The sequence below is a fragment of the Myotis daubentonii genome, chromosome 8 (assembly GCF_963259705.1).
Source record: "Myotis daubentonii chromosome 8, mMyoDau2.1, whole genome shotgun sequence".
NCBI lineage: Eukaryota > Metazoa > Chordata > Mammalia > Chiroptera > Vespertilionidae > Myotis > Myotis daubentonii.
The window spans coordinates 18553978-18577371 of NC_081847.1; the positions used below are offsets into that span (position 1 = coordinate 18553978).

General features: G+C 44.4%; 1 protein-coding gene and 1 pseudogene across 3 annotated transcripts in view; one reads left to right on the forward strand and one right to left on the reverse strand.

The window, feature by feature from the left end:
- The window catches only part of DTD1 (D-aminoacyl-tRNA deacylase 1), a 164876-nt gene that overhangs the window by 135491 nt on the left and 5991 nt on the right, over positions 1-23394 (reverse strand). For all 3 annotated transcript variants that reach the window (XM_059705442.1, XM_059705443.1, XM_059705444.1), the window contains exons 2-3: positions 22776-22866; positions 19704-19939 (exon numbers count right to left, since the gene is read on the reverse strand). In XM_059705442.1, the coding sequence (XP_059561425.1) occupies positions 19704-19939; positions 22776-22866 (327 nt within the window). The remainder of the gene's footprint in view (positions 1-19703; positions 19940-22775; positions 22867-23394) is intronic.
- LOC132239312 (interleukin enhancer-binding factor 2-like) lies at positions 3410-4612 on the forward strand (annotated as a pseudogene).

A 23394-nucleotide genomic window follows, 5' to 3' on the forward strand; every position in this document is an offset into this window, starting at 1 on the left:
GGCAAGAACATACAATGGAGTCAAGACAGTCTCTTCAATAAATGGTGCTGGGAAATTTGGCCAGATACATGCAAAAAAAAATGAAACTAGATCACCAACTTACACTGTACACAAAAACAAACTCAAAGGAGAAACTAAGATGGCAGCATAGATAAACACCGGGAAATTGCCACCTCCCACAACAATTGAAAAATATCGCAAAGGACAGAGTGGACATCATCCAGAACAACAGGAAGGCTGGCTGAGTGTAAATTCTACAACTAGAAGGAAAGAAAAGCACACTGAGAGCCAGAGGAGCTGCAGAGGTGAAGTGCAGAGGTACAGCGGCTCGCGCGCGCACGCGCGCGCGGAAAGCGGGTGGCACCTGAGGACGCGGCTGTCTTTTTGAATCACAAGCTCCCGACTGCTCTGAACTCCGGTTCCGGGAAGTCTCTGGGGACCCAAGACTCATACGGGGAGAAGCTAGACTGTCGGGAAGCGGGCGAACTTGAGAGCAGCTTTCCCTCAGAGGTGCTTGCAGGCCTTACCGGGACACTGAGACGCGAGACTCCTTAGGGCTGGGCGGAGAATCAGCCATAGCTGCTTGCTTCGCCCTTTGATTCCCTGAGACCCTGCCCCACCCAGGCTGCGGCAGAGGCTTTTGCATGTGAATGTACCTAACTGCAGCCGAGCCAGGCAGACCCGGAACTTCCAAGAGAAGGCCCAAGGCCCCGCAGCGGCTTGCTTTGCTTCACAGCTGAGCCTCTTCGTGGCTCCTGCTGTGTGGCCTCAGGCAGAGGCTGAATTAGCACCTCCTTAGATCCAGGAGCCACTGTACCCAGTGGTCAGAGGGGGACCATCCAGATTGCAACTCCTCAGATCCATAAGGGACACACTCAAGAGGCAGACTCAGTGAGCACCAAAGCCCCACTGAAGCAAGTCTTGCCCCAGAAGGGTGTCTTCAGCACAGAAGTTCTCCCACTGTAGACACAGCTGATTCTCACAGCCAATTGGCCTGGAGGTCAATTCCTCCCAGTGATCCTACAACAACCAAGGCACCAAGAGTGCACCAAGAGTGTCCACCTCAGGTAACTGGGGAGGCTGAGCCACTGGGCCCTACAGGACACCTGGCGCGCAGGGCCACTCTATCAACACAGGGAAGCAGCCAAAATGCGGAGACAAAGAAACAGGTCACAGATGGCAGAAATGGAGGAAAGCAAACGACTGGATATAGAGTTCAAGGCCACATTTATAAGGTTTTTCAAGAATTTTATGGAAACCGCCGATAAATTTAATGAATCCCTCAATAAGTATAGTGAGACCATGGAGGACATGAAAAAGGACCAACTAGAAATTAAGCATACACTGACTGAAATAAAGAATAATTTACAGAGATCCAACAGCAGACAAGAGGATCCCAAGAATCAAGTCAAAGATTTGAAATACAAAGAAACAAAAAAATACCCAACCGAAAAAGAAAAAAGAAAAGAGATTCCAAAAATATGAAGACAGTGTAAGGAACCTCTGGGACAACTTCAAGCGTACCAACATCAGAATTATAGGGGTACCAGAAGGAGAGAGAGGGCAAGATATTGAAAACCTTTTTGAAGAAATAATGACAGAAAACTTCCCCTACCTGGTGAAAGAAATGGACTTACAAGTCCAGGAAGCGCAGAGAACCCCAAACAAAAGGAATCCAAAGAGGACCACACCAAGACACATCATAATTAAAATGTCAAGAGCAAAAGATAAAGAGAGAATCTTAAAAGCAGCAAGAGAAAGACAGTCAGTTACCTACAAGGGAGTACCCATACGACTGTCAGCTGATTTCTCAACAGAAACCATGCAGGCCAGAAGAGAGTGGCAAGAAATATTCAAAGTGATGAATAGCAAGAACCTGCAACCAAGATTACTTTATCCAGCAAAGCTATCATTCAGAATAGAAGGTCAGATAAAGAGCTTCACAGATAAGAAAAAGCTAAAGGAGTTCATCACCACCAAACCAGCATTATATGAAATGCTGAAAGGTATTCTTTAAGAAGAGGAAGAAGAAAAAGGAACTCTTACCATTTGCCACAGCATGGATGGAACTGGAGAGCGGATAAATACCACAGGATCTCACTCATTTGTGGAATATAATGAACAACATAAACTGATGAACAAGGACTGATCCAGAGACGGAGAGGCATTGATTGGACTGTCAGGCCTTGGAGGGAAGGTAGGGGAGGGGCGGGGTAAGGGGGAAAGATCAACCAAAGGACTTATATGCAAGCATATAGGCCTAACCAATGGACACGGACAACGGGGGGGTGAGGGCATGAGCGGGGGGGGGGGGGGGGGGGACGGGGGGGGTAGAGGGTAACGTGGGGACAAGGACACATATGTAATATCTTAATCAATAAAAAATATATTTAAAAAAAATAAAAAAATAAAAAAACTCAAAATGGCTAAAGAACTTAAATGTAAGACGGGAAACCATAAAAATCCTACAAGACTCCATAGGCAGCAAAATAGCAGACATATGTTGTAGCAATATCTTTACCGACACAGCTCCTAGGGCAATGGAGACTAAGGAGAAAATAAATAAATGGGACTACATCAAAATAAAAAGCTTCTGCACAGCAAAAGAAACCATCAGCAAAACAACAAGAAAGCTCACTGCATGGGAGAACATATTTGCCAATGCTATTTCAGATAAGGGTTTAATCTCCAAAATTTACAGAGAACTCATACAACTTAACAAAAGGAAGATAAATGATCCAATCAAAAAATGGGTAAAGGACTTAAGTAGACACTTTTCCAAAGAGGCCATACTGAAGGCCGAGAGACATATGAAAACATACTCAAAGTAACTAATCATCCGAGAGATGCAAATCAAAACAACAATGAGGTACCATCTCACACCTGTCAGAATGGCTATCATCAACAAATTAACAAATGACAAGTGCTGGCGAGGATGTAGAGAAAAAGGAACCTTCGTGCACTGCTGGTAGGAATGCAGACTGGTGCAGCCACTGTGGAAAACAGTATGGAGTTTCCTCAAAAAATTAAAAATGGAACTCCCATTTGACCCAGTAATCCCACTTCTAGGACTATATCCCAAGAAACCAGAAATACCAATCAGAAAGGATATATGCACCCCTATGTTTATAGCAGCACAATTTACAATAGCTAAGGTTTGGAAACAACCTAAGTGCCCATCAGCAGATGAGTGGATTAGAAAACTGTGGTACATCTACACAATGGAATACTACACCACTATAAAAAAGAAGGAACTTTTACCATTTGTAACAGCATGGGTGGAACTGGAGAGCATTATGCGAAGCGAAATAAGCCAGTCAGAGAAAGATAAATATCACATGATCTCACTCATATGTGCCATATAATGATCAACAGAATTTGATGAACAAGAATAGATCCAGGTCGGCTTCTCAGAGGAGAGGGGCGGTTGGTGTGGCTTCCATTGTTCAAGATTCAGGGCGCCATGAGGGGCAACAGAGGCTGAGGTCATGGCGGGCGCTTTGGTTCCAGAGGATGCCCAGAAGGAGGGTTCAGGCCCTTTGTGCCACATATCCCATTTGATTTCTATTTGTGTGAAATGGCCTTCCCTCGGGTTAAGTCAGCACCTGATGAATCTTCCTCCAGTGAGGCATTACTGAAAAGAAATCAGGACCTTCCTCCCAATTCTGCTGAACAGGCCGCTATCCTTTCTCTGCTGACAAAAATAAACAATGTGATTGACAATTAGATTGTGGCTCCAGGGACATTTGAAGTGCAAATTGAAGAATTGCAACAGGATGGATCATATAAAAAGGGAACAATGACTACAGGACATAATGTGGCTGGCCTGGTGGTAATCCTAAAGATTTTGCCAACGTTGGAAGCTGTTGCTGCCCTCGGGAACAAAGTCGTGAAAAGCCTAAGAGCACAGGATCCTTCTGAAGTTTTGACCATGCTGACCAATGAATGGTCAGTTCTTCTGATGCTACAGTGAAGATTCTCATTACAACAGTGCCACCCAATCCCCGAAAACTGGATCCAGAACTCCCTTTGGACATCAAGGTGTTGCAGAGTGCCTTAGCAGTCATCTGACATGCTCACTGGTTTGAAGAAAATACTTCTCAGTCCACAGTTAAAGTTCTCATCAGACTTCTGAAGGACCTGAGGATTCGTTTTCCTGGCTTTGAGCCCCTCACACCCTGGATCCTTGACCTATTTGGGCACTATGCCATGATGAACAACCCCACCAGACAGCTTTTGGCCTTAAATGTGGCATATAGGTGTTGCTTGCAGATTCTGGCTGCAGGACTGTTCTTGCCAGGGTCAATGGGTATCACAGACCTCTATGAGAGTGGCAACTTCAGAGTACACACAATCATGACTTTGGAACAGCAGGACATGGTCTGCTTCACAGCCCGAATCCTCTCACATGGGGGCTTTAGGAAGATCCTTGGCCAGGAGGGTGATGCCAGCTATCTTGCTTCTGAAATATCTACCTGGGATGGAGTGATAGTGACACCTTCAGGAAAGGCTTAATGAGAAGCCACCAGAGAAGAAGGAAGGGGAGGAAGAGGAGAATACAGAAGAACCACTTCAAGGAGAGGAGGAGGAAAGCACGGAGGCTCAGGAGTGACTGTCCCTTCTCTCCACTCTTTCTTACCCAAGGGGAAGATTGGAGCCTAAGCTAACTGCTCTGGGCTTTATATGGTGTCATTTCTGAGGGATATGGGAGACAGGAAAGAAAATAAAAATAAACTCTACGGAAGGAAATGTCATCCCACGCCATTCTTATATTGACTTAGTAGCCAGAAGTCTCCCATCTCTAGTGAAGCAGGTTACCAACTTTTCTTCAAAATATTGTAGAATCCCAGCTCCTTGAAACCTCTCTCAACCAGTACTTTGTTGTTGAAATGTCAACTGTTCATGCCCGGAAATTTTTTTTTTCCTAGAGAGCAACCAAAGGACTTGTATGCATGCATATTAGCGTAACCAATGAACACAGATGCTGGGGCAGTAGGGGCTTGCCCAGGGTGGGAATGGCTGGGGGAGGGAGGTCAATCAGGGAAAAAGGAGACATATGTAAAACTTTAGACAATAAATTTAAAAATAACCTATTACAAGAAAAAAAATGACAGTAATATTGTAATAACTATGCATGTTGTCATTTGGATACTAGACTTATCAAGGTGATCGCTTTGTAGGTATATAAATGTCTAATCACTATGTTGTACACCTGAAACTAATATTATATTGTATGTCAACTGTAATTGAAAAGTAAAATAAAAACGAAATACTTACTTGGCTATCAAGGAAAGCTCACTTTTTTTAACTTTGAAAAGGCCATGCAGTTGAATTGAGGATGAGAACTGATTTAGTAAAGTGGAGGGCATGGAGCCCTCACCAAGGACAGTTATGGTAGTGGGACGAGGACAAAGGCTGATTGCAGTGCATTTAGGAGAGAATAAAAGGAAGGGAATTAGAGACAGACAGTGAATACAAACTCTCTTTTAGAGAGTCTTTAGCAATGTGAAACAGAGAAATGGGGCGGTAACTGGAAGGGGGGATAACAAAGACTGTCTCTGAGATGGGAGAACTAACAACATGCTTGCAAGCTGGTGGGAATGATCCAGGAGAGAAGGAAATAACTTAGGAGAAGAGGAGGATGGCAGGAAGAATGTCCCTGAGCAGGTACCAGCACAAGGAATTTGGTGTGACAAGAAGGAAAGCCAGGTCCTGGTGCAGATGCTGGCAGGTAGAGTGGGAGTTCTCTTCTGAGTGCTTCGAAGTGACATAAGGTCAATAGCTAAGGTAAGGATGGAGGTTCGGTAGAGAGAACAGTCACATAGGAGAATAGAAGAATGAATGAACAGGTCAATTTTTCACAATTTCTGGGCCCACTGCAGGTCAGTGTCATGAACAAGAAATCAGTCAACACAGTGGATGTTTTCTCCAGCCACATTCAGCTACACGGGCACATGGTAGTCCAAGGGCTGGCATTCACCGGAGCTGGACTTTTGCCAAGCAACGTCAACACACCAAAAAATGGTCAAGGGATCTGAGGGAATAAAGGAATGTGCTAGAGCAGTGGCTCTCAACCTTCCTAATGCCACGACCCTTTAATTCAGTTCCTCATGTTGTGGTGACCCCCAATTTCACTGTTACAAATTGAAAATAATTAAAGCATAGTGATTAATCACAAAAACAGTATGTAATTATATATGTGTTTTCCGATGGCCTTAGGCGACCCCTGTGAAAGGGTCGCTCGACCCCCAAAGGGGGCACGACCTACAGGGTGAGAACCGCTGTGCTAGAGGGTGATTATCTTCATGGATCACAGCATTTAGGATTTATAAATTTCATGCAATGCAAATAAAAGTAACAGATTATTTTCTGGAATTAGACAAGCTGAGTCTAAAATTCATATATACAGAGGCAGAGCTGCCTCAAACAGATTGTCAAACTGCAGCGGGAAGGCAGGGGAGGGTTGGGGGGCAGGAGGTAGGGGGGTAAGAGATCAACTAAAGGACTTGTATGCATGCATATAAGCATAACCAATGGACATAAGACACTGGGGGATAGGGGAGGCTAGGGGACTGTCTAGGGCGGGGGGATAAAATGGATACATATGTAATACCCTTTGTAATACTTTAAGCAAAAAAAAAAAAAAATTCATATAAAAATAATAATTAAGTCCTAGCCGGACTGAAGGGCCCCAGGTTCAATTCCAGTCAAGGGCATATGCCATGGTTGCGGGCTCGATCCCCAATAGGGGGTGTGCAGGAGGCAGCTGACCAATGATTCTCTCTCATCATTGATGTTTCTATCTCTCTCTTCCTCTCCCTTCCTCTCTGAAATAAATAAAAACATATTTTTAAATAAAAATAACAATAATAATTAAGAATCGCTAGAAGGAAGCCTGGCTGGCATGGCTCAGTGGTTTAGCATCAACCTATGAACCAAGAGATCACAGTTCAATTCCCAATCAGGATACATGCCCAGGTTGCGAGCGTGATCCCTAGTATGGGGCATGCAGGAGGCAGCCGATCAATGATTATCTCTCATCATTGATGTTTCTATCTCTCCCTCTCCCTTCCTCTCTGAAATCAATAAAAGTATATATATAGAGAGAGAGAATAGCTAGGAGGAGATTCCAAGATGGTGGTGGATTAAGTGGAAGGAAGCTACACTGACATTCTCCCAGGACCAAACTAGAATTACAACTAAAATGTAGAAAAATCATCCTGAATAACCAACTGAAGACTAACTGGAGAAACCCTTATAACCAAGAACATAAAGAGGATGCCACATCAAGACTGGCAGGAAGTGCAGAGGCGCGAGAGGGCTGGCTGGGCTCCCACGGGCAGCAGCTGAAGTTCCATGGGGATATCTCAGCTGCAGGGCAGTTCCCACTGAGAAGTCTGGGGTCTAAACCTCAAACCAGGCTCCCCAGGCCAGAGCACCAGAATTGGGAAAGGTGCCCACATGACATCTGGCTGTGAAAAGCAGTGGGGTTTCTGTCTGGCAAGGAGAGACAGCTAGAAATGCAGGCATCCTTTTAAAGGGGCCAACACACAAAATGTCATGTGCAGCCACTCACCTTTGGCTCCGGCAGAGGGAGGCACAGCAGATGAGAGCTGTGTGAGGAGAATCTGAGGTTGGTGGCTCTGGGGAGAGAGCTGGGAGGAGAGAAGCCTAGATTCCTGTGCTGAGACATTCCCCCAAGCTGCAGAGGCCATCTTCCTCACACAGATGGTTCACCATCCACGCAGCACTGGGTTGGGGGGAAGGAGGGTTGCCCCACTCATTGGAAACCCTCTCACCCCCCCCCTGCAGTGTTTTTGCCCCACAGAGGTCTACAGCCAGAGGCTCATTAAGGGACTGAGACGAACAATCAGCCTGCAAGCAGAGGTGGATCTCTGGGTGCTTTGAGTCTGTGTCTGATCTGCTTAGGACCCGGGCCTAGGAAAAACAGATATTGGTGTGCAGCTTGGTCCTTTCCAAACACACACAACTCCAGCAGAGGGAGCCACAAGCTGTGGATGCTGATAGCTCCAAACAGGGTTCAGAGAGCCAGTCAAAAACAGCATCTGACATCGGCCTGCACCAGCAGCCCCATGAAGAGGCCCAAATAAGCCCAGTGGCCACCATCAGAAAATAACAGAACAAGATCAAAAAACTTCACAAGCAGTATATCCACAGGGAGACACTGGCAGGCTCCAAACCCTGCTGAGGTGAATTCTGCTTCCTGTGATAAGTACAGAAGACTGCACTCTGGGTTGGAAGTTGAGCCTCCACGTGAGCCAGCCTGAGGGTCGAGTCCACGCACAAGTGAACCAATAGCAAATAGACTGACTTTCACTGTTTCTAAAGTGACAATAGACACCTATTTAGGTGGGAAAGGAGAACTGGTAAAATTCGGTTTATCTTGAATAATCAACTATAAAAATCATGAAAAGCTGGAATTAAAAAACAAAAATGGACAGTTTGCCATTTAGGCAGAGGGGAGGTATAAATTGTCGTCACAGAAATAACATAGTTCAAGTGTAAGACCAAAAAGACATATGCAGAAATAGATAAGGAAGTTGATAAGCAAATTACTAAAGAGAATAAAAGGACAGAAAATATTCATTGATTTCACCAAAATCAGTCGCATATCTGCAATCAAACTTGTGCACGACAACATCAGCGTGTGCCGCAGTCTGCCAGCCTTGCCGTTTACCAGCAATGCAGATGTGATCCCACACTGTGATTGCCTAAATTTACATTAACCACAGTCCTTGCTAAAGCATATAAAACAGGCTTCCACTGAAAGCTCACTCACGCTGCTAAAATGTTTTAAGTAGTGAAAAGAGTAGAGAATTAAACAAATGCACGAAAATTAACACTAAGCATGAAGCAAAAACTCGATGTTGTCTCCCCCCTTCTGGCCCCTTCTCTCTGCATTATGAACCTGTAGGGGACATGGACATAATGGACACCCCACAAAGTGAACAGAGCTGAACAACCACAAAGCTGCTGCGCTCCTTAAATGTCTTTGCACATTTCTTAAGCTCATGATAGATCAGAACCCACAGAGAATATGCAGGCAGCGCTTTTTAATCCCATGACAGCTTCTGATTTGCTGAACAAAGCTGACAGGTGAATGCTTCCTGGGCGCACTACAAATAGCTCAGGGCTGGAACAAGCAGCTTGAGAGTAGAAATCCTTCTTTTTAACTATTCCACTTTGGCATAATATTTTTTCTAGCTATACAAGCAATGCATGCCCACCAATCAAATTTGAGAGTGTTTAAGGCCTCCCACTGAACACAGCATTTTCAACATTTTCCTGAAGGACTGAAGTATTTTTAGCAATCATCCCAGGTAGAAACTACAGTTTAACTCCAACCCTGCTGTTTGACTTAACAATAGAAAAATTATTTTGATTTTCTGAATTGTATAAATCATCCCATTCGATTGAATGCCTTATTAATTGTAATGTGACTATCCCATTGATTGTGATCTTACTGGTTTTAGAAAGCAAATTCCTCTGTACCTGAGAACCAGGACAGCACAATTATCCCAAGACCCGAGGGTTCTAAATAATATGTTTTTGTCAACTCAGTGGTCTAAAGACCACAGCTTCCTCTTAACATTTTTTTACAAGCAGGTCACGGTTTAGCCAGGGGTGAAGAGCCTAACCTTTCTAAGGTATGAGTCTGTAACCTATGGCCTTTCAAAGGTATGAGCCTGTGACCTTTCGGGGGTATGAGTCTGTAACCTGTGGCCTTTCAAAGATATGAGTCTGTGACCTGTGTTGAGAAATGGAGCGACGAACTTTGTGTGTGTTTAGCCAACCATTTTGTGGTTTTTGTGAATAAAAGCTTACTTCTGCATCTGGTGGGGGCTGCAGTTCAGCCTCTGCTTCGGCAGGGTGCTGTAACTATAGTCGCTGGCCAGCTTAATAAAGACTCCTAAATTTTGATCGGAGTCCCTGGTGGTCATCTCCGCAGGTCACTCCATTACAGGATGAAGATTCCTCGGGGGCTGCAAAGGGCCACATCTGAACCCAGTTTCCTGGACCCACTCAGTCAGTCTGGGGGTCCAATAAAGCACCCTCAACCTCTGGCTCATTCTGCAGTAGAGGGGAAAAACTGATGATTTTGTGCACTAGATTATTTCCGCCCTAAAGCAATTATTTGAAAAAGAGCCAGAGAATGAGAAAAATCCTTTGATAGCACCAGAGTTATGAGCTGTAGAAGATTAAAGATGGCCCCACATTCTTTGACATTCTTTCATCTCAAGGTGGCTCTACATCCCTCCCTTTGAATCTGGGCTGCGAGACTGCTCCGCCCAATAGCCTGTGGGAGGAGAGATGTTGCACCACTTTCCAGGCTCAGCCCTGGGGCTTGCACTTCCTTCTCGGGGTTCTTGGAATGCTCTCTCCGGAAGAAGGAAGAAGCCATTACCCTGAGGCCACCAGGCTGTAGACGCCTAAGTAATGTGAGGCCCTGGAGGATAAGATGAGGAAGAGGGTGGAGGAATAAGATGCACAGAGGCCAACCTAGAAGCAGATCCTCCGGGGCAGCCAACACCACATGGATCAGAGACAAGCCCTTGCTAGTTGCCCACAAAATTGTGAGGAAGACACAAGAGTTATTTGTAAGCCGCTAAGTTCTGGGGTAGTATGTTACACAGCAACAAATAACCAGAGCATAAGGCAAGGGAGGCAAGTTCTCACAAAGAGGAGATGCCCTGACAAAGCCAAAGGGTTGGGGGCTGGCAGACCCAGACTAGAATGGGGAGGGGTGCAAGGGCAGACACAAAAGCAGGAGATTCCTAACAATCTGCACCCAAACAGGCAAAGGATGCTGAGGTTTCTGATCATGGGGGTGTAGTGGGGCAGCTTGGTTTAAAGTACTAAGTCAAGGCTAATGGGGCAGAATAGGCCCCAGTGTGCCTCTCAGGGTAATTATGCCATTTGTCTCTGCTGAAAAGAGACACGAGTAAAAGTAACACCCTCATCAATTACACACACGTCTAGGACAGTCCCCTCCCCACCTCTGTCCCAGGAAGGCACAGTACCCAGGACTGTCTATTGTCTCTGTCCACCTTCCAGCAGCCCACCAATAAAGCAAGTAAAGGTCACAGAGTGGCACTTTCCGGTAGCCCTCCCAGCATGCATTTACCCCGTCCTCCTCCCCAACAGACCCAGACTCCCACTGTGGCTCCAGGGGGTCCCAGGAGGCTGACTCCACACGCCATGAAGCACATGACCTCGGCTGAGCCAGGCAGTCCATCCCACATAGGCTCAAGGGCGGACATGTGGCCCAGGCTATCAAGTGACCTTGAGGACCTCTGCTTAGAATGCAGAGACAAAGGCTCGCTCTCTTTATTGAGATGGTGAATTGTGAAGAGAGCAACCACAGTTGCCAGCCTGAGGACACAGCTGATCCCTGCAGGGGAAAGCCGGGCTCGGGGAATCCCAAGGCAACAGTTACAGCAGTGAGGACGGAGGAAGCTCCAGCTCCAGCTGAATCTGAACTCGCCTCGGCATGTTTCAATCACACAGCAGTAAACCCTCTATTATTTAAGACGACAGGATTAAGACGACTGGATGGGGCTGTCTGTTTCTTATACTCAGAAGCATTCTACCCATTTCAGAAGCTCAGCTACTTTTGCAGTAAGCAGCTGGGACCCCACCTCACTTCAGTCCCATCCCAATTCTGACCCCTTAACTCTGTGGCCCAGTACAGGCCCCACAGTTACTCTGTAGACTCCCCACATGGACACAATGCTCCCTGCTCCATCGGGGACTGGCTCACGCACACCCCTAATCTGTTCTGCTCCTGGCTGCCTAAGTGACCTGGGTGAGTGTCCTCCACCCCCAGAAAGATCTGGGATTCCTCCCTTCAAACTGCATGTGCCTTGGATGTTCATTTTTAACCCATGGTCACCTGTATAAACATGCTGATGGATGGGCACTCAAGAGAATCTGTCTGTGCAGTTTATCCTCCAGGAGGGTGACTGGCCACCCTGAAAATCCCAGCTCTACCCTTGATCCAAAAATGTGCAGTACTTTATAGACACAGAAAACAGATCAAGAGTTGCCAAGGGATGGAGAGGAGGGAAAAGATGACTACAAAAGGCAGCAAGTGTATGGGGGATGTTGAGACTGTTCTGTGCCTTGATTGTGGCGGTGATTACGGAACTGTAGGTATGTCTAGTAGCCACAGTGTCTATGAACCAGGCTGGGAGTACAGGCCCAGTACTTACATAAATATTAAAACCTTTCACATAGGTATCAGTGTGATGAATCAAGTAGGTCCTACCCTAACCGTTGCTAAGTGGTTAGAGCACCAGCCCACCATGAAGGGTCACAGGTTCGATTCTGATCAAGGCCACATACCTCAGTTGCAGGCTCGGTCCCCAGTGCCGGTCAGGGTGTGTATGGGAAGCAACCAATTGATGTGTCTCTCTCACATCAATGTTTCTCTCTCTGTTTCTCACCCTCCCTTCTACTATCTCTAAAAATCAGTGGAGAAAACATCCTCGGATAAGGATTAACAAAAAAAAATTTTTTTAAAGATCCAACACGTGACCCATATACAGAACAGATAGAAATGAGCCCAACCGCATCAGCCACCACTACCTTAGGACCTATCCCTGTTATTCATCCCCAAATATTCCCTCAGAGAATACATCACACAGGTAATTACAGAAGGTGCTGGTCCAACACTTGTTCTGTAATGAGAATTTGCTCATACACAACTGGCAAATAAGAGAATGTGTGCATAACACAGAGGCTGCATGGGGTCCGAATTGGGTTTTCTCAGGCAAGGACGGTCAGAACAGCAGAATAAAAAGGCCACCCTCAGCAGAGAAAGGAAAAGCCCTCGGCACTGGAAGCAGAAGCCCTCTGACTATATTTTATGAAAGTGGAAAACAAATGCCTCCTCCTTTTGGCCCAACCACAGTTCTTTCGGGGTTTGCCCATGAGCCTGATAGTTTTAGTGATGGTTTTGCAAAATGTGAGTTCTTCAGGAACATGTTTCTTGCTATAGCAACTGTGTTTGCTCACTCTCTCTCTTCCCCACTAGACCATGAGCGTTACAGCAGGGACAGCATCTCTCCTACTCAGCACTATATACCCAGAGCCTAGTACAAGGGCCAACAGATAAACAGCGTCTTATTGATACAGGACACACAATTATGAGTAGAACCAATAATATCTCCCCCAACAGAAAAAGGACTAAAATTCTAGATTAACATCCCTGTTCTGAGATAAAGGACCCCAGGCCTCAGGCTATACTGCTTCCCTCTTACTAGACCTACTTGAGGTCCAAAAACCTGTCCACTGATTTCCCTAAGCACAGCAGAGAAGACATAAAAGTCCCAACAGACGTGAATTCAGGATAAGGAAAGGCCAACAAGTCAAGAGAATGTGAATTTTACAATGAAGCGAAACTGTCAGCGAAGCTCAGGCCCTAGAGATGGCTGCTCGGCCATTCCAGGCTCTGCCACTTGTATGCTGAGTGATCACTTGCACCTCAGTTTCCTCATCTGCAGAATGAGGGGTAATCCTAGTGCCCACCTGAAGGGTTCTGTGAGGATTTATTTAGATAAGAAAGGAGAATATTTACTCTTTCACAGGACCTGGCACACAATAAGCCTCTAACAGATGTACTTTGGCATGCTTTTCAATAATAGTAACAACAACAATAATAATAATTTTAAAAATATATGAGGACCAAACTGTAACTAGCTTGGCTTCCAGGGTTCCCATTCCACACCAAACCCAGGGAAATTACTTGAGGTCACATGAGCAAGCAGACTGGAAACCAAAATCAGGGACTTCCCGTCCAGCACTTGAGCTATGACTGGGTCTGTGCAGAAGAACTGCGACTCGCCTGGGAAGTGCCTGAAAGCACATGGGCACTGGATGGAGCAATGAAGAAAGAGAGGAGGAATAAAGCAGAGAACAACCTTCCCTCTATTCAATCCTCAACAACAAATAAGAGGAACGCATTAAATATAAGTTCAAAATAGTTTCATTCATTACAGAGAAAGGAAGTAAAAGAAATGTTCAATCTACTTAAACCAAGAGCCAAGACACGAAAGCAACTTGAATGCCCATCAACAGAGGAGTGGATAAAAAAGCAGGAGTACACATAACAATGGAATACTACTCAGCCTGCCGAAACCGGTTTGGCTCAGTGGATAGAGCATCGGCCTGCGGACTGAAAGGTCCCAGGTTTGATTCCGGTCAAGGGCATGTACCTGGGTTGCGGGCATATCCCCAGTGGGAGATGTGCAGGAGGCAGCTGATCGATGTTTCTCTCTCATCTATGTTTCTAACTCTCTATCTCTCTCCCTTCCTCTCTGTAAAAAATCAATAAAATATATTTTAAAAAAACAAAATAAAAAACAATGGAATACTACTCAGCCTTTAAAAATAATGAAATCTAGCCCAGCCAGGTGTAGCTCAGCAGTTGAGCGTCGACCCAGGAACCGAGAGGTCACTGGTTCGATTCCCGGTCAGGGCATATGTCCAGGTTGCGGGCTCGATCCCCGGTGGGGGGCGTGCAGGAGGCAGCCAATCAGTGATTCTCTCTCATCATCGATGTTTCTATCTCTCTCCCCCTCTCCCTTCCTCTCTGAAACCAATAAAAATATATTTAAAAATAAATAAATAATAATGAAATCTAAAAATAAAAATAAAAATTGAAACCTTACCATTTGCAACAGCACAAATGGACCCAGGAGGTATTATGCTAAGTAAAATAAGCCAGACAGTGAAAGAAAACTACCATATGATATTACTTATATGTGGAATCTAGAAAACAAAATTAAAGAGCAAGCAAAATAGAAGCTGACTTGTGGATACAGAGAACAGATTAATGGATGCCAGAGGAGAGGGTTGCTAAGGGGCAGGATGAGAAAAGATGATGGGATTCAGAAGAACTAACTGGTAGTTGCAAAATAGGTATAAGCATGTAAGGTAAAACATAGGGAATATAGTCAACAATATTGTGGAAACAATCTATGGTGCCAGGTGGGCACTTAAATTATCGGAGGGAACACTTTGTAATCTCTATGAATGTCTATCTGTTGTGTTGTACACCTGAAACTAATACAAAATACCTCTGAATACAAACTGTAATTGAAAAATAAAATTTAAAAAGAAAGAAAAGGTCCTAGAAGATGTGGCTCCGTTGGTTGGGCATCATCCCATGCACCGAAAGTTTGCTGGTTTTATTCCGGGTCAGGGCACACGCCTGAGTTGCAGGCTCAATCCCTGGACAGCGGCGTGCAGGAGGCAGCCGATTGATGTTTCACTCACATCAATGTTTCTCTCTCTCCTTCTCCCTTCCTCTATCTTTTAAAATCAATTTTAAGAAATCTTTTTTAAAAAGAAAAGGTACTTAGCAGTTTATTTGTATCCCAACATCCCTTCAGCTAACAGAGAACTTTCCATGTTGGAGACGGTAGCCAAAATCTCAAAATCAACCAAAAGACAGCAAGCGTGTAAAACATGCTCTAGCCCTAGCTGGTTTGGCTCAGTGGATAGAGGATCAGCCTGTGAACTGAGGGGTCCCAGGTTCGATTCCAGGCAAGAGCAGGTGCCCAGGTTTTGGGCTCGATCCCCAGTAGGGGGCGTGCAGGAGGCAGCCAATCAATGATTCTCTCATCACTGATGTTTCTCTCTCTCTCTCCCTCTCCCTTCCTCTCTGAAATCAATAAAAATATACTTAAAAATAAATAAATAACAATAAATAAAAATAAATAAAACATGCTCTACACCAGCAGTCGCCAACCTTTCAGATCTTACGGACCACCAGTGGTCTGCGGACCATCAGTTGGCAACCACTGCTGTACACATTTTGTCCCACTGAAGACCATAAAAGAGATAAAAATCTGAAAAAGCAAGTTGATATCACTGTAGTGCTTCTGAAAGCCAAAAGGTTTTGAAATAAATTATAATTAAAATTCTTTGTATAATGCATGTCAACTTTTTTTTTTTTTTTTTTATTGATTTTCTACAGAGAGGAAGGGAGAGAGATAGAGAGTCAGAAACATCGATGAGAGAGAAACATCGATCAGCTGCCTCCTGCACATCTCCCACTGGGGATGTGCCAGCAACCCAGGTACATGCCCTTGACCGGAATCGAACCCAGGACCCCTCGGTCCACAGGCCGACGCTCAATCCACTGAGCCAAACCGGTTTCGGCTGCATGTCAACTTTTTATCAAAATGATCAGATGTATCACATGCCATGAGCTTAAATTCTGATCCATTATAAAATTATATTGTCTACAGTACATTGTTTCAGGCACTTCATATAATTACCTGGATAAAATACACATCATTTCAAGCAGTAAAAGACATTTTTAGGAACACAAAGCACCCAGTAATGCACACAACACTCTAAGGACTTAGATGAATGCTATTTTGTTTTCACTGCATCATTCCTTACAATCATCAATGTTCTCCCATTTAAAGTGCCTTCACTTATGCCTTTATGCTATTGCTTGTGCTCACCCTTTCAAGAGCCTGCAGTACATTCTAAAATACATCTGACATTTCTCAGACATGGGAAGAGTCTACACACATCAAGCAGAGAAGACAATGCTGGTGTCACTTAATCCTTGGCTCAGCAAAGAAAAATAATTATTCAGAGGATCTGCCTTAACTCCTAATTCTGGGAAGAAACACGTTTGCAGCAAAGCCATGTCAAGGATCTCAGTGGACAGAGGGTGGGAAAAAGAGACTGAAGGTATCCATGACTAAACTTGTGAATAGAATTCTAAACTTGGATATTTCCAGAAAAGGCAAATTTATTCTGTCCTACCAGGACCCAAGTAAAGACTGGAATTTGATTTAAGACAGGAGTGTCCTGGTCATATAAAATCCATTTGTCCTTATGGCAAATGGACATTTTACACAAGTAAAAGGAGAATTAAAATAAAAGGACATTCCAAAGAGGGTAGGAATATCTCTCTTCTAAACATGAGCAAGTCTGACGAGCTGACAAACTTCAATGTGGACCTTTGCTACAGAGCTTCAAAATCAGGCAACAACTTTTATCACTTACAGTTGAAAATAGATCCAATAGCCCAGCTGGCATGGCTCCGTGGTTGAGCATCAACCTATGAACCTGGAGTCACGGTTCGATTCCCAGCCAGGGCACATGCCCAAGTTGTGGGCTCGATTCCCAGTGTGGGGTGTGCAGGATGCAGCTGATCAATGATTCTCTGTCATCATTGATGTTTCTCTCTCTCCTTTTCCCTTCCTCTCAATGAAAAAAAATATATTTTTAAAAAATAAATCAAATAAAGAGGAGATCTAGATTTGTTTAATCCAGACAAAGTTAAAGTGTAGAAAATATTACAGAGTTAACTACTAATAACTATTCAATGTCTACAAAAGGATATGATGGCAACAAAAGAAACAATCTACTTAGAAAGGTCTCTTATTGAGATATATTACCAAAAAGGCTAAACATTCTTTTCTAATAACCAACTGAAGAAAAAGAGGCAAAACATAACAAACGACAAGGGCTGGTGAGGATGTGGAGAAAAAGGAACCCTTGTGCACTGCTGGTGGGAATGCAGACTGGTGCAGCCAGTGGGGAAAACGGTATGGAGTTTCCTCAAAAAATTAAAAATGGAACTTCCACTTGACCCAGTAATCCCACTTCTAGGAATATATCCCAAGAAACCAGAAACACCAATCAGAATGCACCCCTATGTTCATAGTAACACAATTTACAGTAGCTAAGATTTGGAAACAGCCTAAGTGCCCAACAGCAGATGAGTGGATTAAAAACCTGTGGTATTTGCCCTGACCGGTTTGGCTCAGTGGATAGAGCGCCGGCCTGCGGACTGTGGGGTCTAGGGTTCAATTCCAGTTGGGGGCATGTGCCTTGGTTGCGGGCACATCCCCAGTGGCGGGGGGCGGGGGGCGAGGGTGGGGGGAGTGAGAGGCAGCTGATCGGTGTTTCTAATTCTCTGTCCTTCTCCCTTCCTCTCTGTAAAAAATCAATAAAATATATATATTTTTAAAAACCTGTGGTATTTCTACACAATGGAATACTACGTTGCTGTAAAAAAGAAGGAACTCTTACCATTTGCAACAGCATGGATGGACCTAAAGAGGATTATGCTAAGCGAAATAAGCCAGTCAGAGAAAGATAAATATCACATGATCTCACTCATTTGTGGAATATAATGAACAACATAAACTGATGAACAAAAATAGATCCAGAGACACAGAAGCATTGAACAGACCATACAACCTCAGAGGGAAGGTAGGGGCGAGGGGGGGGGGGGGTGGTAAGAAATCAACCAAAGGACTTGTACACATGCATATAGGCAAAACCCATGGACACAAACAGTAGTGGGGTGAGGGCATATGCTGGGGGGTGGGAACAGCCAGGGAGAGGTCAATGGGGAAAAAGGAGACATATGTAATACTTTAAACAATAATTTAAACTTTTTTTAAAGGCAAAACATGATGATCTTAAATGCACTTTAACCCCATGAAAACAGACTAGAAATGAATGGCCTTTTTTAAAAGAGTCATAATTCGCCCTAGTTAGTTTGGCTCAGTGGATAGAGCGTCAGCCTGCAGACTAAAGGGGTCCAGGTTTGATTCCGGTCAAAGGCACATGCCTGGGTTTCGGGTTCAATCCCCAGTAGGGGGTGTGCAGGAGGGCAGCCAATCAATGATTCTCCTTCATCACTGATGTTTCTATCTCTCTCTCTCCCTCTCCCTTCCTCTTTGGAATCAATAAAAATATATTATTTTTAAAAAAGATTCATGCCCTAACTGGTTTGGCTCAGTGGATAGAGCGCCAGCCTGCGGACTCAAGGGTCCCAGGTTCAATTCCGGTCAAGGGCATGTACCTTGGTTGCGGGCACATCCCCAGTGGGGAGTGTACAGGAGGCAGCTGATCGATGTTTCTCTCTCATCGATGTTTCTAACTCTCTATCCCTCTCTCTTCCTCTCTGTAAAAAATCAATAAAATATATTTTTAAAAAAAGATTCATAATTCTCCCCCAAACCGGGACCACTATTCCACCAAGCCATTTTCTAGACTAAATCTTGGTTAGTCAAATGAGGTTAGCATTCTTGACAATAAGCAGGTAGGCAAAAACCTAAACCTTTATGTCCAATATTACAGCCATTGGACACTCACCGCTTTGGGGCACTTGAAATGCGGCTGGTCCAAATTGAGATGTGCTGTAAGTATAAACTGCACACCAGATTTAGAGGACTTTAGTACACAAAATATACATGCTATCTCATTTTAACTTTTTATATTAATTACATGGTGAAATCATAATATCTTAGACATAATAAGCTAAATAAAATACAGTTTTAAAATTAATTTCACTTGTTTCTTTTTACTTTTTTAAATATAAAATGTAACGTGACATGTGGCTCACATCTGTAGCTTGCATTGTATTTCTGTCAGGTAGGGTAAGTGACCAAAATAAAACACCACTACATCAAACACACTTCTGGGTTGCTAAGCATTTTCAAATGTGACTAAAAGAATGAAGAAGGGTAAACGGTATCCGGGCATTCAGAGGACAGGTATAGCAACAAGCAGTGGCAGCAGCCATCTTGTTGTTTTAAGTCAGTAATAAACATAACAACAAACTTTGTGACAAAGGAAAGATTGCAGCTGCAGATTCTCCGTCCCCCTGCTCCAAAGTGTCCCAGGCGCCTCCTGCCTACCTTTGATGAGCTCCGGCCGGTACGTCTTGCGCAGCTGCTCCAAGAAGCTGTTATAGAAGCTCTCTGCCTGCTCCGTGGGCATTGCCAGGTGGAAGTCGGGCTTGTTGCCCTTGAGGACACACTGGAGGGTGAACTGGCTGACACACAGCACCTCATACTGTTTGTCCATCACACTCTTCGACCAGTTCTTTCCACTCTCATCCTCAAACACACGTAAGTTTAAAATCTTTCGGACCCTAAGGGGAAAAATAGCAGTGAGAGCTACCTAAGGAATCACAAGCCCCCCAATACATTTCATACCCCCCCAAATGTCACCAGCATCCTGCCAAACAAGAACATTATGCTGACCCCATCACTTACAGAAAGTGTGACCTTGAGCAAGTGACTTTTCTTCTCTGTGCCTCAGTTTCCTCATCTGTAATACAGGGTAATAGTGGTCTTGCCTCACGGGGTAGTTTGGGGATTTCCTTTTATTTGTGTGTGTGGGTCCCTCTAATTCACAGCAGCAGCCAGTACCAGTTGGAACTGGGGCCAAGATGACAACCATCCATTATCACAGCATGGGTCCATCTCTAATTGCTTATAGAAGAATTCAATCTTTACACTGGAATAAATGGTGCCCCATTTGTACACCCCTTCTTGGAGCTACTCAAAATGAACAATTCAGCAAATACCCGGGAGAGAACTTAGTGTTACTACAAATATAAAAAAAGATCTGGAGAAAAATACTTTAATAACTATGTCACATGCTCCTTAAGTCCTATGCATGTGGGTGACAAAGGACAGCCACCTTGGCAAGGAAGAGGACCAGGTAACATTTATAAGATCAGATTTCAAGAGCGTGATAAAGAACAACCTGCATGAAAGTTGAAATGGCACCAATGGAAAGCCACCTTTTTGGATGTTGAAGACATGTTCAAGGGCTCTACAAATAGTAATTCACTGACTCTTTATATGGGTCCTCTCTGTAGTGGGCACTTTTCACCAACTCCTCTCCACAGTCAAGGTTTGTCTTCTGTTGAGTTAAATCTCTTAACCACCAAGGTAAGTATTAACTCTCTAGAATGTCAGAGACATAAAGAGATTCAGACCCAGAGCCGCAGGTTGTAACCACTACACCACTCTACTGTTTCAAGTATCCAGGGGAGAGCTGTTAAAACACCAACATTCCTGAAGTGGTAATGAACTATCCCTATTAGTCATCAACATCTTAGCAGGACTTGGCTTTGCAACCTAAACAAAAGGGACAATTGGGTGGGGTGATACCCAGGTTCTGGGCACCAAAGGGTAGAATAAATAGATCCGAGCATCTGAAGTAAATGTGTCAAGTGGTGCTGGTTAAACAGGGGGAGGGGAAAACTGAGTACTAAGACAGCCATTCGGGCAACAGCAATGACGAACCCCCTACTTTGGTAAAAGGAGCACGGGCTTCCAGGTCAGGTAGCCTAGATTCTAATTCGGATTTGGGCTTTTTGCTAACTATGTGTATGTGACTGTGGGCAAGTAATTTAACCTCCCCGAGATCCAGATCCTTATTGCACAATGAACAGCTGGGCATTTTAAAAATGCATTAACAGGACCACATCATATTTCTCAAATTACAAAACAGAAACCATTCATAAGAAAAGAGGCTCAGTCCTAGCTGATCTGGCTCAGTGGATAGATCTATGGCCTGTGGACTGAAGGGTCCCAGGTTTGATTCCGATCAAGGGCACATGCCTAGGTAGTGGGCTCAATCCCCAATGGGGGGGCGTGCAGGAGGCAGCTGATCAATGATTCTCTCTCATCACTGATGTTTCTATCTTTCTCTCCATCTCCTCTCCTCTCTGAAATCAATAAAAATAAATTTTTAAAAAAAAGAAAAGAGGTTCAGTTTTTAATTAAGAGAAGAGTTCACAGAAGTAGCAGCAAATAGGGATAGAAGCTAAGTGGTACCCCTGCTCTGCTGCTCACTTAGTGGGTGACATCTGACAGGTTACTCTTCCTCGTCTCCTCATCTGAAACACGAAGATAACCATACTACATCGAATGTCAAACTGATAAAAGTAACGGGCTCACTTTATAAGAACAAAATACTATTGAAGTTCCTAGTATGTGTATGTGCGTGCACATATATCCTATATATATAATCCTATATAATAAAAGCGTAATATGCTAAATTCCGACTGATCGGTCACCGTTCAGTCGACCGCTCAACCAGTCACTATGATGTGCACTGACCACCAGGGGGCAGACATTCTGACCAGTAGGTTAGCTTGCTGCTGGGGTCCAGCCAATTGAGACTGGGCAAGAGGGCCAAACACAACCTGGAGCCCTCCCGTGGTCCCTCCCCGGCTGGCCAGCCCCCATCGGCCCTAATCGGGGCTGGGCGAGAGGGCCCCGATCAGCCCCCGATTGCTGGCCAGGCAGAAGGACCTCACCTGTGCATGAATTCATGCACCGGGGCTCTAGAAGGATACAACTACCACATATTCAATTCAAAAGCAATGACTTAGCCCTAGCCAGTTTGGCTCAGTGGATAACACATCGGCCTGTGAACGGAAAGGTCCTGGGTTCAATTCCAGTGAAGAACATGTACCTCTCCCAAACCGGTTTGGCTCAGTAAATAGAGCGTCAGCCTGTGGACTCAAGGGTCCCAGGTTCGATTCCAGTCAAGGGTATGTACCTTGGTTGCGGGCATATCCCCAGTAGGGAGTGTGCAGGAGGCAGCTGATGGATGTTTCTCTCTCACCAATGTTTGTAACTCTCTATCCCTCTCCCTTCCTCTCTGTAAAAAAAATCAATAAAATATATTTTTAAATAAATAAATCATCATTCTCCCCTTTAAAAAAATAAAGAACATGTACCTCTGTTGCAGGCTCCTTCCCCTGCCCGGGCCCTGGTCAGGGCTCGTGCAAGAGGCAACCAATCGATGTATTTCTCTCACATAGATATTTCTCTCTGCTTTCCCTCTCTCACCCACTCTCTCTAAAAATCAATGGAAAAATATACTCGGGTGAGGATTACAAAACAAAGAGCAATGACTTTGCTTTTTGTTTGCAAAAAGCAAACAAAGAGAAATCCCCATCTTACATGTGCTCCAGTTCCTTCTGTGTGTCTTCCAGAGAAATGCCCAGCAACACACAGATGCCCCGTCCAATGGCACTGATCTGCTCTTCTCCAACTAGAGAGGAAGCAAAAGATAAAAAAGACTCAGAACCAAACAGGTGCCATGAAACACTTTTAAACAGCCACAGGGATGTTCAAATATCACACGTACTTCTTCTAACTTCCTTGGCAAAGTCAGCAGGTATTCAAAAATGAAAGGAGTTATGTAAATGCAGTAAGACAATCCTAATTTATGTCCATTCTGATTTTTTATCTGGAATGAATGTGCTCTAAAGTGAACAACCACTAAGCAGGATTTTAGGGCCACATTTTCATCTGTGTGACCTTGGCTGAGACACCTGAAACTTTCTATGATGGAGTTTGCCAATCTATAAAAACAGAAGTTTTCCTGCCCAGAGAACCCAGCTCAGCTATATTAATTCTCAAGAGATGCCTGCTTGTCTTGGAATCAGCAAATCTGGTAACACAATACATAGCACAAAATGGAAAACACATGTTATAAAATAATTTTTCTACTTACTTCAGAAAAGAGAAATACACTGAGTGGCCCGATTATTATGACCACCTGACGTTTGTAGGCATA